The following is an 18,850-nucleotide window of genomic DNA, read 5'->3' as shown; positions in this document are numbered from 1 at the left end:
GTTGGACAGTGATCCTACTTCCAATGGCTCGAGGAGATCAATACTGGGGGCGGGTATGTGTTCTGTCGTAATGGGGCTAGCTGACTGAGCTACACCAAGGGATGCCATTTTTGCCAAATTGTCGGCTTTGCTGTTTTGCAATCGGGGTACCCTTTCCACCTTAACTTCACAAAATTGGGACATCAACTTTCTGGTTTTCCCGAGGTACCCCTTCATATTTTTCTCTTTCGCTTGATACTGTGCGGTAATTTGGCTTACCACTAACTGGGAGTCGCTCTTGATGTGTACTCTTTTTGTTCTCAAAGCCTTCGACATTCTCAACTCCGCTATGATGGCCTTGTATTCGGCTTCATTATTTGAAGCCTTGAATCAAAATTGCAAAACATAGCATATTTTCACCTTGTTCGAGTCGATTATAATTACTCCCGCACCACTTCCGTATGAATTAGAGGAATTATCTACATATATTTCCCAAACATATCCCCCTTCATCGGCGAATGGGGTATCTGATAGGTACCTCAGATCACCTTCACCATAGGAGTCATTGGCGAATTCCGCAATGAAATCAGCGATGACTTGAGCTTTGATCGTCGAACGAGGCTTGAAGTTGATGTCGAACTCGCTTAATTCGAAGGACCATCGGAGAAGCCTTCCGGACATATCTAACTTCTAGAGGATTTACCGGAGGGGAAGGTTGGCAACGACTGCAATGGTGTGAGCTTGAAAATATGGTCTAAGCTTCTTTACTGCGACAACCAGTGCCAAAACAATTTTATCAGAGGTGGGGTACCGCTTTTCGGCATCGACCATAGCCTTACTAGTGTAATAAATAGGCCGTTGTACCTCATTATCATCTTTTCGGAGTAACACAGAGCTGGTGACATGGTCGGATATAGCGAGATACAATAGAAACACCTCCCCCAACTCAGGTTTGGCAAGTAGTGGAGCATTGATGAGGCACCCCTTCAGTTCTTTGAAAGTTTCTTTGCAATCGGGGGTCCATTGGAGCTTTTTACCAGCTTTCAAGGCTTTGAAAAAGGGCTTACATTGGTCGATAGCCTTGGAGATGAAGCGACTCAGGGCAGCTACCCAGGCTGCCAAGCTTTGAACCTCCTTGATGGTGCGTGGCAACTTCATGTCAAAAATCGCGCGAATTTTATCGGGGTTGGCCTCGATCCCCCATTGTTGCACAATGAACCCAAGAAATTTACCCGAGGTAACCCCAAATGCACATTTTTTAGGGTTGAGCCATATCTTGTGTCTTCTCAAAATTGTAAAGGTATCTCTGAGTAGCCCTAGGTGTTCCCCCGCATGCACCGATTTGGTGATCATGTCGTCTATGTATACCTCCATTGTGTGCTCAATTTGTTCCCTAAAAATTTTATTCACCAGTCGCTGATAAGTAGCTCCAACATTTTTTAAACCAAACGGCATAACCTTATAATAGTATAACCCACAATTGGTGATGAAGGTCATTTTGTCTTGATCGGGTTCGTACATTGGGATTTGGTTGTAACCGGAGAAGGCGTCCATAAAACTAAGCATCTCATGTCCTGTTGTTGCATCAACCAGCTGGTCCACCCGGGGGAGCGAGAAGCTATCCTTGGGGCAGGACTTGTTCAAACCGGTGAAATCTACACACATACGGCACTTTCCATTTAATTTCTTGACTAGAACAATGTTGGATACCCAATCGGGGTACATTGCTTCCCGGATGAATCCCGTTACTAATAGATGGTCTACCTCTTGCTCAAGTGCGTCGTACCTATCTTGGTTGAATGTGCGACGCTTCTGTTTGACCGGTTTATGATGTAGGCTGACATTGAGTTTGTGATAGGAGAAGGAATATGAGATACCCGGTATATCTGAGTGGGACCAGGCAAATATATCATGGTGCTCGCGTAGAAAGTTGATGAGCCTCTCTCATTGTTCTTCCGAAAGATTGAAGCCTACTTTCACGATCTTTGTTGGGTCGGTGGCACAAATCGAGACAGAAACAATGTTTTCAACTGGGGTACCCCGTTTTTCATCTTTCAGTATTCACGAATCTAGAGGTGTCTCAAATTCGCATCTGGGCTCAACATGGTCCCCGTGGGGTACCCCTGAGTCATCCGGAGCAATTGTTTCTACACCCACTAGCGAGGTTCCCAATTGCTTTGGTGGGTTGGCTACCTGAGAAGCGTTTTTTAGCACCGTTCTCCTCTGTCTCGCAAGTGCTCGCTTCGAGGGATAAAGTGTGAGCTTGCTCCCACTGGGGTACCCCTTCATTGACAGATCGAAAGCTATTTAGTAAGTGACTTTGGAGGCCACGGAGTAACATCCACGAGCTGATTGCTGATCCCCTTTAATGGTGATAACTTATTGGGTGGCTTGAACTTTCATGGCGAGGTAGTGCATGGATACCACCGCTTTAGTTGCTACTAAGAACGACCTACCTAATATAATGTTGTAGGGGCTCGGGTGATCCACAATAAGAAAATCAATCATATAAACAACACGATGAGGTACCTTACTAAGTGTAACGAGTAGCGTAATGATGCCCTTTGGGATAACCATATCTCCAATAAACCCAATAAGAGGCGTAGCATATGGGGTGATATTTGGCGACTCAATCAATAGTTGATCCAAGGTGCTTTTGAAAATGATATCAACGGAGCTGCCGGTATCTACAAGAGTTCTTGGTACCTTACCAGTAACAACCTTCAACGTAATTACTAAGGAATCATCATGGGGGTACGAGATACCCTCAACATATTTTTTTACGAAAAAGATAGGTGGGGGATGGTGGAGTACTTGCGGTGTACCCCATCCATTAAAGTTGACTTCTCTGCCAATATTGGTGGCTAACGATAACGATCTACTATATAGTTTGATGGCCCTCCTGGAATGGCCAGCTAGAGTCGGTCCGCCCGTGATCATCCGGACATACACACATTTCTTATGTCCCGGGGGCACCTCTCGTTTAGGGCTGCCATCAATTACCTGCTTGCCCTTATCTTGCTTCATGGATTTCCGAGCCTCCCTCATGCCAGCAACAAATTCTTTGAGGTACCAACTAAGAATCAATGATTTAATTTCCTCACGGCTGTGCTGTGACCGAAGTTCTCGTGGAACTCACAATACTTTACGCTACGCTTCATGTTTCTGCTTCATTGGCTTGGGCGGATGGAGAAGTCCGCTATCCCGAATCTGGTAAAATATCTGCTCTGGGGAACGATTCAGCGGATGGTAAGACTCGTACCGAGGCCTCGTGGTGGCTCTCGTTGCTCTGGTGGTGGCGATTTTGGAGGTTGTGGCGATTTTGGAGGTTGGGGTACCCGTAAGATACCCTGAGTGTTAAACCCTCACCCCCGTAGAGGGCTCCTCGTTCGGGGTACCCTTGGTATTGGGGCTTCCGTTCTCTTGGGCTTCTCCTTATTCTTTGTGACCTCGGCCTTATCTTCTTAGTGCTTCAAATGGCATTTCTCATCCATCTCCACCTGCTGCAACGCCCGGGAACGGGCTTCCCCATATGAAAGTATGCGCTTCTTTTAAAAAGAATGTCATAGCTTGCCCAACAGTAATTTTTTCTCAAAATAGGTCAGTGTGTGTTGGTTTTCAAATGCTCATGTTCGCAACACCTCTTGGTGGAAACGACTCACATACTTTGCCAAAGGTTCGGCTTCCCCTTGCTTAATAAAGGCAAGTTTGGAAGATGCCCTATCTTGAGTAGAAGTTTAGGAAATCTCTTTAGTAAATTCAGATAACAATTAGTGTAGGGAAGATACGTTTCCTGCCTTTAAAGACCGAAACCATGACTTTACGGGGCCTGTGAGTGTGTGTGTAAACATCCTACACATGGCGTTCTCATCCACACCTTTGATAAGTATTTGGTCGCAGTATAGCTCAGCATGCTCCGAGGGATTAGTGGTACCCGAGTACTGGGGTATCTGAGGCATGGTGAACGCTTCGGGAAGAACTGTCGTCCGAATCACCATAGTGAACGGCGATTGGTAGGTCATTGGTGTTGGAGCACTTGTGATGTTTTACTTCTCGGAGAGGAGCTTCACTTGGGCTTTCAGGTTCTCTATTTTTTCCACAAGTTTGAGGGGTTACCTAAGGGGCACCTAATGATGTTGCCGCCATTTGAAAAGCCCTTTTGGCATTTAACTTTTCACGGAGATCCTCGTGGGCACGTTTTGCATGCCTCATACCCTGGCTGCTGCGGGAATTGCAAGAGGCGGTGGAACGTTCGTCTTGTGAGCCCACGGTTTGAAACTTAGAACGGGTACCCGATGGCCAATATTTTGGCTTGCTGGCCTTGAGTACCTCTTTTCTGACCATAGCTTGTTGGTTCGTTTAAGGTGGTGGAGCATCTAGCATCACTGGTGGAAGTGAACTTTCAGGTGCCCTAGATCCAACCGCCCTAAGTATTGCATGGGTAAGATCCTTGAAACGCTTGTGAGAGATATGTTCCTCATCTTGGCGAATACAAGTCGATTGCTTGATAGCCTTACCCTTGCTGAGACGAGCTAGCCTTCTTGCGGGATCACTACCTTCACCGCTGCTGTCATTTCTCATCCTTGTAGGATCCGCCATTAAACCTTTGGGAGGTACGTCGGGTGCCATATATTGGAGTATACACAACAACTAGTTTGATAACTGCAGTGGAGGCTTTTTGTGCGTCTCCCCATAGATGGCGCCAATTGTTTTAGAAAGATTTTGGGGTTATGAAAAGATAAACCTATCTAGAACAATAAATTTATATTTTTTGGGGGAAACGGGGTACCTCTCTGGTTGTTGTGTGCGGTGTTTCTAAATTCAGAGGAGGTGAAAAGGGGAAAGGGAAGTGGCAGCAATGGTGGAAGGTTTGAACCAAGAAAAATGACCTTCGAAATTAGCTTCAAGCCTGCAAAATAGTGAAATACAGGTTAGAGGTGAAGCCGGGGTACCCGGCGTTCACACTCCGACGCTCAAGTTAGCAAACTTAAGCTTTTTAATGATAAAGAGAGATTGTCAACCCTCTATAAATCAAGGTTTAAGGTTGAAGAAAACTTATTTTTGTGGAGTGTGAGTGAATGAGAACATGATGGAGAATAAAACCTAGACATCTTTATATATAAAGTACCTCAGCTGCCACGTGGCGTATCCCTTTTGGCTATGGACTATCCCTTTTTTGGCCTTTCACGTCTTTTTACCTTTTTATGATTTTTGGGCCGTTATGTGCATGCTTGGGAATCAAGAAGACGTTCGTGGCATATCTCATCCTTTGGAAACGTAGCGTGTGCTGGAGAGTGGTCCAAGGTACCTCTGCAGTGGCTGTCGGGTAGGCAGCTGAGGACCACTGTCTTTGGGACAATGTCCTTCACTTTTGGCAGGGGTGGCAGGCGGCTGTCCCTCCCTTTTCAGTATGACGTTTTGATATTTAATTCTAACAAAATCAAATATTATCCTTCAAGATATGGAGATATTTCCCATGACGGACTTTTTCAGATGGTTCTCGTGAATCGGATCTATCAGGTACCTCCAGTTATATGGGGTATTTCGATTTATGCGGGGTACCTCGAATCATGCTAGGTACCTCTAATTGTGGGGGTTACCTCGAATCATTCCGGGTACCACTAATTGTGCGGAGTACCTTAAATCATGTCTAGTACCTTGGATTGTACTGGAGTTATTTCGTTCGTCGACATGTGGCGTTTTGCTACCTTTCCTATTTTTTCCCCAAATATATATATATATAGAAAAATAAATTAAGATTTGGTGGCAGTGGTGAAATAAAATTAAAGGAAAATAAAAAGAAAACGAAGTAAATAAATTTCATTTTTTGTCAAAATTATTTTGATATAAAATATAGCTACTCCAAAAGTTATTGTGTAAATCAATTTTCCTGTGTTGAGCCACATTCACTAGATATTTAATAGGTGCATCATGGGGGTAGAAGAGGAAATTTAACATTTTTCATCCAAACAAGCTGTAAAATGTAACGTAAAAGATTTGAAGTGTCCTTTGTTGAAATTAAACTAAAAATTTTTGTGATAACTCTTTCAAACTACAGGGTGTAGCTATCCTTTTCGAGAGGCAAAACATCAAAAAAAATTCTTATTCTGGATTTTATAAATGTCTTATACATGAAAAAACACTTTAAATGCGGGCCAATCTTCCATAGAAAAAAATTTGGATTCATATGCTTATTTTTCAAAACTTTTGTGTCGCGTCTGCATTTACACAGTACAATACTATGATTTTATTACATATATCCTTTTATTCAGTATTTAGTTTCAGCACTAAATCTCTTTTAATTAAAATAAGATTTGTTTTTTCAAATTTATTTATCAGCTCAAGCCTCAATGGTCATTCCACTTGGGTGAGCACCTCGATTAAATTAACCGCAATATGAACTAGACCAATCAGCCAACACAAATCAAGCTTTATACACATGACAAGAGGAATTAATTATCCAATTAACTAGTTACAACAAGAGCAAGCGACGGGATAGATGACAAAAAGGAATTATTCCAAAGTACGTAACAGGATCATCGGTACTGGATCACTCACCGATTTGCCTCACTAAATCCTCTGAGGCCTTGGCTTAATTCTTCTCATCTTTTCGGCATCGTGTCTCTCGAACATCATCATCATCAGCCACCGTGGCTTTCCTGTTGAGAACGCAAGGTATCCCAACGACAATCCCCAAATGACTCCACATCCGTAACCCATGACAACAATTTTCCAATCAAACCAGGCCCAGCTGCTCGAAGTATCATCTTCTTCAGGCATTGGTGCTGGTGGTACCTCATAATTGCTACATTGTTGTGTCAGCGCAAATCCACATAACCCCAAGTTCCCAATAAAAGAATCATTCTGAAACGAATCGAACTGTTTCCCCTGAGGTATTGGTCCTACTAGCTGATTAAACGAAAGGTTCAATACTGAAAGAGCCGTCGGACTTGTCAACTCCACAGGAATCTCCCCTGCAAGCCAGTTCGATGAGAGGTCTAGTGATTCAAGCTGTGTCAAATTTCCCAACGACAATGGAATCTGACCTCTCAGGAATGTTGTGGGAAAGGTTGAGCAATTTGAGCGAGGAAAGTTTTCCAACTTCTTTTGGGATCATTCCTTCAAACCGGTTGTTCGACAAATCAATGGTTGTAAAAATATTTAGAACTCTCTCCATCTCAAGGTCAACTCCTTTATAGGTCAAAATCATGGAATAGTATTGATCGTAGCCAGCTGAATTCATATAATCAAGATCAATATCATCATTGTCTCCATGCATCATAGCTTTTAAACTTTGGAAATATCTTGCCGGCAGAAGGCCTGTGAATCCGTTGCGAGAGATATCAATTATTCTCAACTCAGGGAAAGGCCTTTTTATGCTGGGGACGTTGTTGTAAATGGGACCGTGGAAACTGTTTGATCGCAGGACAAGAACTTGTAACCGGGGAGGTGTTGCTGTCCAATATGGAAATGCATCGTTAATCTTGTTATTCCCCACATCTAAAACTTCCAAGTCGCCACAGTTTGCCAAAGATGGTGGTAATTTTCCCTCTAATTCATTGTCATTCAGGTTAAGGGCCACCAAGTCGTAGCACTTTGAAAATATTTGAGGAATGCTGCCGCGGAATTGGTTCTTCCGCAAATCCAACAAAGAGAGAGAATCAAAGTTTGCTAGACATTGTGGAATCATCCCGCTCAAGCTGTTATTGGACAAGTTAAGATATTCAATAGTGCTCAAATTGCAAATTGATGAAGGGAACTCTCCTGTCAATTTATTGTCTGAAACTGAAAGGAATCGTATGCGAGATGACAGAATGAATGGTAGCCTCTGGAGCAAGTTAGACTGAACGTCAAGATGCCGTAACTCCACAGATGAGATTCTCTCCACACTTGTCAGAAAATTGTGAGATAGATTCAGAAAATACAAATACGGCCACTGATCTAGTTGGAAGATCTGGCCAGTAAGTTTATTGTTAGAAAGGTCTAACTCCACCAAATTTTCTGAGGTTCTTAAGAAATCTGGAAACTGAGACACGTTACAAGAAGAGAATTTGAACACCTCAAGCTTGGATAAAGTAAAGTTTACAGTTCCGGGGGTTGTTAGTGACAGGAGATTGTTGTTTGAAAGATCAACATATTCAAGATTCTTGAGATTTGAAAACATGTCTGCTTTCACTGTGCCACTCAAGCTATTTGATGAAAAATCAAGTGAAGTGAGATCCGGAAGTTCGAATGTTAAATTTGGATTTGAACTAGACTGCTGGAACTGGCCAAAAGTACCGATGTATTTGTTGTCAAGAAAGGTCTAAATTTATTAAAGACGACAGATTGAACAACCAAGATGGAATTCTTCCATCTAGAAAATTACCTCCTAATTTCAGATGTGAAAGAGGGAGACAGCTTGCATGACAAGGAAGTTGACCCACGAATTGATTACGGGACAATTCTAGAAGAGAAAGTTGTGTCAAATTGAATGCTGATAATGGCAACTGACCAGTGAAATTTAAATGGGCAAGAGAGATTCTAGTTAGTTTGCTGAGGTTACCAAAAACATCCGGAAACTCCCCTGAAAACTGATTGTCCTCAAGATTTAACACAGTGAGCTGTTTAAGGTTAGATAGAGATGCTGGGACTTGGCCTGAGAAGAAGTTGGCTTCGAAAGCCAAGTAAGTGATTTCTGTGAGATTCCAAAATGAATTCGGAATCAAGCCGTCAAAGTAGCATGCAGAAAGATCAAGAAATTTCAAGTCCCTGAGATTGCCAATTGTGTCCGTTATTTTTCCTGAGAACTTTGTGACTGAGAGGTCCAAGATTCTAAGGGGACTGCTCCAGTTAGACTTGGGTAAATTGCCTGTAAGATGTCTATTGTCCGATAAAGTTAGTTGCCGGAGGAAAGGAAAGTGAAAAATATCAATAGGGAACTCGCCTTGGAGAAAACCACTACCAAGACTGAGAGATATCAAAGAAGCAGAAGACAGGTTCAACAATGAACTAGGGACAACTGAAAACATTTGCACATTGTCAAGAAGAAGATATCTCAACTCTGTTAGATTTTTCGCGAGATTATTAAAAGTGTGTTGCTCAAATTTCGTTCCAGGAATATCACCAGACAAATCAAGTGCAACCAGCTTTGACAGACGAGAAATTTGTGAAGGAACAATGCCAGAGAAATACGAAAAGGAAAGGTTAAGATGTGTTAGTTTTGTGAACTGACCAAAGTTGGATGAGATTTTGGTTCCGTTGAAATCATTGCAAGCAAGGTTGAGTTTCTGAAGATGATGGAGAAGGAAGAGAGTGCTGTTGGGATGAAGAGTGCCATGAACTGAGGTCAAGGCCAATTACATGGCCAGTCATCTCATCACAGGTTATGCCATCCCACGAACAACAATCACCATCTTTATTCCAGGACTTTGTCTTAGGGTAAGTAACAGCAGCATCGCAATGACTAGAAGCAGAAGCATCCATTGAAATTGTGTTCTTAAATTGGAGTAAGGCAAAGCTTTCCTCGGGAGAGCAGAGCTTCACCGATGACACAGAAAAAATAACTCGAAAATGCAATAACATGATGCAAAGTAGGCGATACCCCCACATATTTTTCTTTTTCAGGTAGGAGTTGCAAGCTAGATCACTGAGCGTTGACACCATTAGACGACCACCTTAGTCTGTAATTTATAATGATTCTGCACTTTAATCCAAACTCCCTTTTTTTTCATATATGTTATTTAATTCTTATGAATTGGTCTTTAAGTAAAAGACTATTTGCTAATTAATGGACGATATGAAAGAGTCATTGCTGTAAATTGCCGTCCGCACATCATCTCTCTGCTAATAGTTCTGATTGGAGAGACTTCTTTTTTTGGAGTTCGGCAATGGCAACAAAATTAACTACTTACGAGTGTGTATGAAATTGTGGTCACTGACAATTATGAGAGGAATCAAGTACTTGAAGTATTTACTAAGTAGCTTCAGTGCCTATAAAGTTTGGGTACTTTAATTTGTTTCAGAAAATGATTGACTTGTCTCTCGCCTTGCCGTCCACTCATGACAGCGCGAAAATTACCAATCACAGTATTATAAAAGCATTCTGAATCTCTGATAGATGGAAAATCAATTTTACAATTTTATTGGTTTATTCATTTGTTTGCTTTTTTGTTGAAGATATGTGGGAAAGTTATAAAGTTCAAGTAAGAGTCAATGGGAATATTGGATGACGGCAATTCCTACGGTCAACAAATGGGACACGTACTGTAAAATATCGCGAAAGCAACATTGTTTACTCAAAAGTTAAATGATGTAAATGCAGAGATTACTGATAATTAGTTGCCCTTGCCTTGTTGCTTCTCCTTCAAAAGTATGAAAAATTTACTTTAGCTTCAATTTTTTTTTAATTTTTAAACAAAATTTATTATGTTTAAATGATGTATCAATACATATGATTATTAATATTTAAGTAAACTAACATAATGTCTTTATTATACAATACTCATGTAAATTATCAAATCGTCAAATTTATATAATTTACCTGTAGGGTATTAAAAATTATTAGATTTCATTTAAAAATGTTACATAATAAATCATAAAATTAAATACTTAAACTATTAAATGTAAAAACATATATTTATTGGAGCAATTTGTTCATTTTATGTCATAAGGGTAAAAATATCAAATAAAACTTATGTCAAAACAACTTGAATAATAAAAAAAATTGGTCAATGAAATCTAAGTAAGAAAAAAATTATAAGAAAAATTTAATTGATTAATTATAAAAATTTTAAAATTAATTTATATTTATTAAAAATAACATGAACTTATATATATTTTTCAGGAATAGAGTGGGTTTACACCAATAGTTGGTGGAAATATCTCAACCCATATATATTTTATATAATTAATTTGATTGGAGCAAGTTTATTGAAGTTGATGTGTACATCACATTCAAACATATACAGATTACCTTAAATTAATTTAATTATATTATAACCTAAATTTTTATCTTCATTAATTTTGACGGAATATCTATTCTACCGCATTAATAAGTGGAAATAGATATCCAAACCCAATTATGTAATTGAGTGGGGAAAAAAAAAATTCAAACTTTACACTGAAGGCACAGGGGTTGCCACCGTCACCAAATATTTGGACCATGATGAGTGGACAAAAGTTGAACCTAATTTTGTATTGTACCGTATAGACAAAGAAAAGTAAAGAATGTCCTGGTTACATGGATATGGAAAGATTTTCTTCATTTTGAACAGTATGAATTATGTTAGGATTAGGTGAAGTTTAGACTTTGAAGTCTTTGACTACCACTTGTACTCCACAACACATACCGGCACATTTCTTCTAATCTTTCTACTTCCGTAGAGACCAATGACCAACACACTGGAGCGCAGTCTCAGATCTGAGTTCTGTACTTCAGAATGTCTGTGTTAGTTAACAAGATAACTGTCGAACTAGCATAAGTACCTGCTGCAGCCACGCCGAAGCTGAGTCTTTAGGCTGTCTTTGTGCTCATCTGCTACAAATCTCAATACCCATTAGCTTAAAGTTTGCATTTTTGACCTTCATTACTTGGATGCTAGCCATGGATCCTTACTTTTGGAGTTCATGTAGAAATGACAATGGTGTTGAGATTTTGACCGATGAGTTTGTCGTGAATAATGGCTTTCAAGGGCAATCAAGAAACGGGTCATCTTCGCATTCATCATTGGTTTTGGATAGTGAAAGGGGAGAGCTTGTGGAGGCTAATGTGAAACTGCAGAGGAAAGGGGTCTCAGAGGACAGAAGTGTTGCGGCTTTGAAGAATCATATTGAGGCTGAGAGGAACCGAAGAAAGAGGATTAATGGGCATCTTGATACTCTCAGGAGCTTAATACCCGGTGCTACGAAGGTAATGATGGTTGTTTGATTAGTTTCATACGAGTTTAAATTGGTCTGGTGATGTTAGTTTCTTGAAATTTTGGGATTAGGCTTTGTGATAATTGGTGTTTGGTGGTCTTTTAAAAGATTGGTGTGGTTGGTTTACTATTTTTGTGTTAATGAAGAAACATGGGTGATTGACTTGTGGTGGTATTCACTCCAGTTACCATTTTTCGGTGTTCTAGCATACAAGATCCTCTGTGATTATTTAGCTTGAGGTTAATAGAAATTGGCATGGGTTTCTCAGTTAGTTGCTGTAATTAGCTCTTTTTGAGAGTTCAAATAATTTGAGTGCTAAGAGTGGTACGATAAAAAGATCATGATCCATAACTGGACTTGTTTAAGTTGAAAGTGCTAGGTTGCAATATGCTCTCCGATTCACTATTTCTTAGTGTGGTGAGTGTTTGCCGTTGTGGATACTTACAAGCACGGTACTGGCATTATGCTGATGTTACCATATGTGTTGGACTTTGAATTTCTGGAGGCTGTAACTGAGATTGAGATTGAGTTGCATGTTATTGTCATTTAAGCCACTGGATATTGCAGATTTCCAACTATTTTATGTCAATAGATATTGGTCAGGTGAAATTGACTATTTGTACTCTCAGATGGACAAAGCAACATTGCTGACTGAAGTTATTAGTCAGTTAAAAGAGCTGGACAAGAATGCCACGGAAGCTACTGAAGGATTTCTCATACCAACAGACATTGATGAAGTAAAAGTTGAACAGCAGGAAGATGGATTGGATGGAGCTCCTTATTCAATTAAGGCATCCCTGTGTTGCAATTATAAACCAGGACTGCTGTCTGATTTAAGAAGAGTACTCGAAGCCCTCCATCTGTCAATCGTCAAGGCAGAGATTGCAACATTGGAAGGCAGGATGAAAAATATTTTTGTGATGGCCAGCTGTAAAGAACTGAACTTTGAAAATACAGAAGTATGCCAGTCTCTTGTGAGCTCTGTTCACCAGGCTATAAGGTCTGTCCTTGATAAATTTTCGGCTACAGAGGAGTTTCTTCTAGGAGCCAGACTTTCCAATAAGAGACGACGGGTTTCTTTGTTTGATTCATCCTTGTCATCTTCATCAGATTATCTCTGGTGAGCATATGATTTCTTGCTGGATGTATATATTTTATTGTCCACAAGCAATTGGGAGACGGTGGTGGTACAGTGACTGATTGCATGTATTTCTGTTGCTGTATAAACTCCAGGGATTACGTGCACAATTATCTTGTGCCTGCATCATAGATTTCTGAATATGATGTATTTCGAAATATGAATCAACAGACATTATACCAAGTAAAGCTTTCTCATTGATATAACTTGTATCAGATGTGTATCTCACTGATTGCCTGGCAGACTGGTTGATATCCAGTAAAAGACTCTTCAGTCTTTTGTTGCTCAGGATAAATTATGTAGATTTTGAAATAGAATGCTCCTTAAGGGCGTTCTCTTTTTTGTGAAGCATGTCAACTTCAATGCCAATTGATTGCTCAGGAAGCAAATTATTTTGATTTTATATCATGAGGCTACTTTTGAGATAGAAATTTCTTGACAATTCTGCTTTTATTTATGTCGCTCTGGAATAACAAATGCATGTTTACAGAGTTGCAGTTGCGCGAATTGATCTCAAAAGGGTTCAGCAATGACAGAAAAGAGGATGAGATACAAACCGACCTGTTTCCAAATCACCACTTTTGAGTTGGATAGCTGAAATCGTTCTAGCATTGGGTTCTGTAAGATCTGTAGCACAAAATTAAGAAGCAAAGAAATCTATACCCAAAAACGAAAGCCAACATTACACCTACGTTACTCCATTTTTGTGAGTCTTTTAGACCTTGTGCTGCCAGAAAGCCATCACCATACAGAAAACAGGTTCCTTCCAGAGCCTGCAGACATCTCTGCTTTCCCTTCTCTCCTCCATATTCATTTATCATAAAACACTCAAATGGGTATTTAAACAAACTCAAATAATGCATGAAAATCCAGTACTTAGGTATGTTATCCTTAGATATAAAATACCCAGAAAAGAGGAAGTACGACCCCATAATCCCAGCAATTAGACAGTTCCCCATTATGAAATTTGGAACGAGGGCACTGAAACATGCAACAAATGAATTTGACGTCAAAACTACTAGCCATACGATAAATGAAAAGTAGAGAAAGCCATCCATTTCCCTCCTCAGTCCAGTTAGCCAGTAGACTGGAATGGTGTAAAGTAGAGCGACGATCAACAGGAAAGGTAGGAACACTAGAGTATTTGATATGACATAAGAAGAAATTCTATAAGCTCCTCTTGAGGTTTCTCTCATCAGGATTTTCCTCTCCTCCAAGTAAATTGGTAGTCCTTCTGTTGTGGATGACAGCAAGAAGGTGAGGCTGAAAGCGAAAAATCCTATTTGAGTTTGCAGCTTCATTCTCCTAGGATCATTATATGCATTCATGAATATAGTTCCTAGCACAATACCAGCTACTACTGATTGTAATATTCTCGCAGCAAAGAGCTGTTTTGTTCTTCGAATATTGCTGGAGAATCTCTGAACCAGTATTATAACCTCCTTGAATGGAGGATTAGAGCAATATGTTTTAGTTTCTTCACCATTAACTAGGCGAAGATTTTTTCTGTCATGCTCATTATCCTGCGCGCTGTCTCTATCTTCGATTTCACTTTCTTCAGAATCTATGACCATTGCTACTGTCATTTCAATGGCAAACTCAAGCACATTAACTTGCCGGGGAATGGAATGACCTGCAATTCTAAGCCGATGCTCAAGGAGATCCAGGGATCCATGGTGAACGACTGTTCCCTTTGATAGTAATAGAATTTGATCAAAAAGCTCAAGGATCCGAAAACCTGGTTGGTGGATGGTCAACACAATTGTCTTACCTTGCTTCACAGCCATGTATTTCAGCAAGGAAGCTACATTTAGGGCTGATGCTGAATCCAATCCAGAGGTTGGTTCATCAATCAGAAGAACAGCAGGGTCATGAACAAGATCAACTCCAATTGAAACTCTACGCTTCTCTCCACCCGAAATGCCACGACTTGACTCGCCACCAATTCGCACATTGGCAACATGCTCCAGTCCAAGCTCCTTCAGCAGTTCACTAACCCTAGCTTTAGCCCTGTTGAGTCCAACATGCAACCTGAGTCTAGCACTGTACATAAGCGTTTCTTTGACAGTCAGCAGTGGAAACAGCACTTCGTCTTGTGTGACATAACCTGATATTCTTCGAAATTGTGTAATATTCATTGGTTGCTCATTAACAAGAACAGAACCAGAGACTCTTCTCAGGGGGATCATTCCAGCAAGTATGTCCAACAATGTGGTCTTTCCTGCCCCACTAGGACCAACAATAGCCATAATCTCCCCTGGTCTAGCTTCACAATTGACATTTTTCAGTATGCATACAGCAGGAGGCTTCTCCTTCCAGCTGCAAAACCAATTGAATTCATCAACCCCCCTAAAAGACCTGTAAGTAAGTTTCTTGGTCCTTATTCTATATTGGTTTTTGCGGTCAGTAGAATGTGGTGCTTTTATTGGTAACTGATCCATGAAAGAGACAGACAAAAAATAGAGAAGGCTTATGAAAATCGTAGGGAATGGAAAGAAGTAGAAATGGGAAGATGAGCTAACACACACCAAACTATCTCTTTGCACTACACGCTAACTAGCCGCAGAGGCACATATTATTCGTTTCATTGCATGCATGAGTGATTTATTAACCTTCCTTATATTATGCTTTTATATTCAACTTTTGATAGCCAAATGGGACAACCCATAAGGCCGGTTGGCGCAATATAATTGACAGTTTCAAATGAGTTATGCAATAACAAAATGCTGATAAAGTATAAGTTGACTGAGTGTGCTTGGTGCTTGTTTCATCACTCCCATGTGAGCAGTAAATTTTGCTGTTACAATCTTTCTGAACGGCCGTTTAATGCCCTTTTGGTAACACCAAGACATGGGGATAAGGTTGGGGCATTGCTAGTGGCCGTTCTACTTTCACTTCATACATATAAATATATATTTTTTCAGTCCTTATATTAATATAATTTACTTCTCACAAAGAAAAAATGATAATTTTTTGATTGCATATTCAACAGGCTTGGCATAAATTTCTGTTATGGTTGTCAGTTTGGCCAAGTCAATGTTAAAAAACTATTCTGACACTAAATAGACTCAACATATGCTGAGCATGGGAAGGGGGGCTGATGTTGTCAAATTGATTATGAAAACAACTGGACAGGGTAATAAAATAAGTAGTCCCATTATTTCTTTTGAGTTTGCCTGGTTGACCTTCATATTAAAACTTAATTCAGCCTTGTAAGTTGCCTTTGCAGCCGCAAATTGCAAGTCTAGAGCGGCTTGCTATGATCACCTTAAACGATAATTGTGTGCTTTGAAATTTGCATCTTGCAGCAGCGTGCGATCATTTTTAGTTAATTACTTCAAGCTTTTCTTTCTCGCGACTGCAAATATCATCTTCCAATAAAATATCAAAATGTTTAATTTCTAGAGAGCTTTCGTATTGACTTGATTATTGTAAGGTTTAGATCTATATTTTTATGTAAAATTTTAGTCCACTAAACACATTTTTTAGATTTTGGTCTTACCTGTTCTATTATTTTAAACTAAGATTTTCCACAATCCAGCTATAAGAATTAAAAAAAATAAAATGCATGCATGCATCCATAAATTCAAATCAATCTCAAAACAAGTTGTTTACGGTGCAAATCGTATAATTTAATTTCCAATTTGCCGGCTGAATGCATATGATATTATTAATTTCAACATTGGCTTCTGTAAGATCTGTACCACAGAATGAAAAAGCAAAGAAATCTATAGCCAAAAACGAAACCCAACATTAAACTTAGATTACTCCATTTCTGTGAATCTTTAAGACCTTGCTGCTTCATGAAGCCATCAGCACATTGATAAAAAAACTCCTTCAATGGCTTTGAGACATTTCCTTTTGCTCTTTTCTCCTCCATATTCATTTATAATGAAACACTCAAATGGGTACTTGAACAAACTCAAATAATGCATGAAAATCTAGTACTTAAAGTATGTCATGTTTCTTAATAAAATACCCAGAAAAGAGGAAAAAATATCCCATTAACCCAGAGATGAGAGAATTCCCCATTATGAAATTTGGCACAAATGCACCAAAACTTGCAACAAAAGAATTTGACATCAAATCACCAACCACGCACCAAGTGAAAAATAGAAAAATTCACCCATGTCCTTCCTCAAACCTACTAATCAGTACACCAGAGCGGCAAATACTAGAGCCACAATTAGGGAGAGAGGAAGGGAAACAAGAATATTTGATATGAGATGAGATGAGATGAAATTCTGAAAGCTGCTTTTGTGGCTTCTCTCGTTAAAATTTTCCTTTCCTGCAAGAAAAATGGTAGGCCTTCTGCTGTAGATGATAACAAGAAGGCAAGGCTAGCTGCAAAAAAAAATCCCATTTGGAAATGTAGCTTAAATTTACTAGGATCATTGCTTGAATTCGTAAACAAAGTCGGCTAGTGCGGATACGAATATCCTTGCAGCAAAGAGCTGTTTTGTTCTGAAAATATTTTTTGAAAATCTTTGGATTAGTATTATAACCTCCATTATTGGAGCAGTGCAATAACTTGTTTCAGGATTCGCTCTCGCATTAATGATCTCTTCTTCCATGACACTTTGTGTTTCGCTTTCTTTAGCATCTGTGACAAGGGCTTGTGCCACTTCAATGGCAAACTCCATCACATTGACATGCTGAGAAATCACTTGACCGGCAAATCTTAGGCGGTGCTCAAGAAGATTCAGAGATCCACGATGAAGAACAGTTCCCTTTAATAGCAATAAAGTTTGACCAAAAAGTTCAAGAATTTGATGACCTGCTTGATGAATAGTTTACACAATTGTCTTACCTTGGCTGACAGCCACTGATTTCAGTAACAAAGCTACATTCAAAGCTGATGCCGAGTCCAATCCTGATGTTGGTTCATCAACCAGGAGCACAGAAGGGTCGTGAATTAAATCAACCCCAATTGAAAAACTCTACTCTTCTCCCCACCTCATATGGCACGGCTTGAATCTCCTCCAATTCTGGAATTGGCAACATAGTCCAATTCAAGCTCATGCATTAGCTCTATGACTCTTGCTTTAGCCATGCTGAATCCACCATGCAACCTGAGACGAGCACTGTACATGAGAGTTTCTTCGACGGTGAGAAGTGGGAGTAGAACTTCATTATCTTGAGATACATAGCCTGATAGCCTCCGAAATTGTTGGGCATTTACTGGTCGTTCGTTTGCAAGAACAGAGCCAGAGACTCTGTTCTGAGGGATCATTCAAGCGAGTATTTCCAACAATGTGGTCTTGCCTGCGCCACTTGGACCAGCAATTGCCATGATCTCTCCTGATCTGGCTTCGCAATTCACATCTATCAAAATTTATCGATTAGCTTCAGGTCCCTTGTTCCAGCAAAAGCAATTGAATTCATCAACTTGGCCGGATAGTTTTTAAGATAGTTTCTTGGTTCTAATTCTATATTGGTCTCCCATTGAGAGATACAGAAATTAAAGGCAAGTAGTGTGAGTTAGCTAATGCCACAAATCTTTATATCAAATGCTGGTTAGTTTTAATAGTAATCGATTCATTAATCTCAATTTCTTGATGTACAGGGAAAGTCCTGGCAGTTTATATCATTTTTGGGTTTTGTTAAACAAACATGATTCTGATAGAACTTATCGGGGGGGGGGGGGGGGGGGAATTTTAAAAAAAAAACATATTACCGATAGAAGGTTGAGAGCTTAAAAAGGTTAGAAATCTATTTCAATGTGACCACGCATATGATACTGCATTTATAATGTTAATTATTTTTTTTATCAATTTAACAGCAGCAATTAATTTTTTCCAATGCGTCCAAAAAGACAACCGTACTGCAGATGTT

At 39.8% G+C, this 18,850-nt stretch overlaps 3 protein-coding genes and 2 pseudogenes across 4 annotated transcripts; 1 reads left to right on the top strand and 4 right to left on the bottom strand.

The window, feature by feature from the left end:
- Positions 1-6,375: 6,375 nt before the first annotated feature.
- Positions 6,376-8,197, bottom strand: LOC102615767 (receptor-like protein 7; annotated as a pseudogene).
- Positions 8,198-8,273: 76 nt separating this feature from the next.
- LOC127900266 (receptor-like protein Cf-9) lies at positions 8,274-9,624 on the bottom strand. The gene is made up of 2 exons (XM_052434871.1): positions 9,322-9,624; positions 8,274-9,248 (listed from the first exon to the last, which is right to left on the bottom strand). Exons 1-2 carry the CDS (start codon positions 9,622-9,624, stop codon positions 8,274-8,276), a joined length of 1,278 nt encoding a protein of 425 aa, XP_052290831.1.
- A 1,605-nt stretch (positions 9,625-11,229) lies between these two features.
- Positions 11,230-13,827, top strand: LOC102610740 (transcription factor bHLH30). 2 transcript variants are annotated; one of them, XM_006468967.4, is made up of 3 exons: positions 11,230-11,869; positions 12,507-12,997; positions 13,506-13,827. In XM_006468967.4, coding segments are annotated over exons 1-3 (807 nt in total). In that variant the 5' UTR covers positions 11,230-11,554; the 3' UTR covers positions 13,507-13,827. The 2 variants fall into 2 exon arrangements, with proteins under 2 accessions (XP_006469030.2, XP_006469029.2); XM_006468966.4 differs by lacking the exon at positions 13,506-13,827 and having other exon boundaries at positions 11,232-11,869; positions 12,507-13,446.
- On the bottom strand, positions 13,509-15,841 carry LOC102616068 (ABC transporter G family member 10-like). The gene has a single exon (XM_006469063.4). The coding sequence runs from the start codon at positions 15,454-15,456 to the stop codon at positions 13,621-13,623; it is 1,836 nt and encodes a 611-aa protein (XP_006469126.2). The 5' UTR covers positions 15,457-15,841; the 3' UTR covers positions 13,509-13,620.
- An 839-nt stretch (positions 15,842-16,680) lies between these two features.
- Positions 16,681-18,344, bottom strand: LOC102616351 (ABC transporter G family member 10-like; annotated as a pseudogene).
- Between the last annotated feature and the right edge of the window lie 506 nt (positions 18,345-18,850).

Source organism: Citrus sinensis, chromosome 2, assembly GCF_022201045.2.
Source record: "Citrus sinensis cultivar Valencia sweet orange chromosome 2, DVS_A1.0, whole genome shotgun sequence".
In the NCBI taxonomy this organism is placed as follows: Eukaryota; Viridiplantae; Streptophyta; class Magnoliopsida; order Sapindales; family Rutaceae; genus Citrus; species Citrus sinensis.
This window is presented reverse-complemented; position numbering and strand designations above follow the sequence as displayed.

Excerpts from the sequence above, each read along its gene's own strand:
- LOC127900266 (XM_052434871.1), bottom strand. The coding sequence starts at position 9,624 with ATGGTGTCAACGCTCAGTGATCTAGCTTGCAACTCCTACCTGAAAAAG. Across the intron at positions 9,249-9,321 it reads GTGATGAGATGACTGGCCAT|AAACTCAACCTTGCTTGCAA; the intron begins GTAATTGGCCTT and ends CATCATCTTCAG.
- LOC102610740 (XM_006468966.4), top strand. The coding sequence starts at position 11,555 with ATGCTAGCCATGGATCCTTACTTTTGGAGTTCATGTAGAAATGACAAT. Across the intron at positions 11,870-12,506 it reads TAATACCCGGTGCTACGAAG|ATGGACAAAGCAACATTGCT; the intron begins GTAATGATGGTT and ends TTGTACTCTCAG.
- LOC102616068 (XM_006469063.4), bottom strand. The coding sequence starts at position 15,456 with ATGGATCAGTTACCAATAAAAGCACCACATTCTACTGACCGCAAAAAC.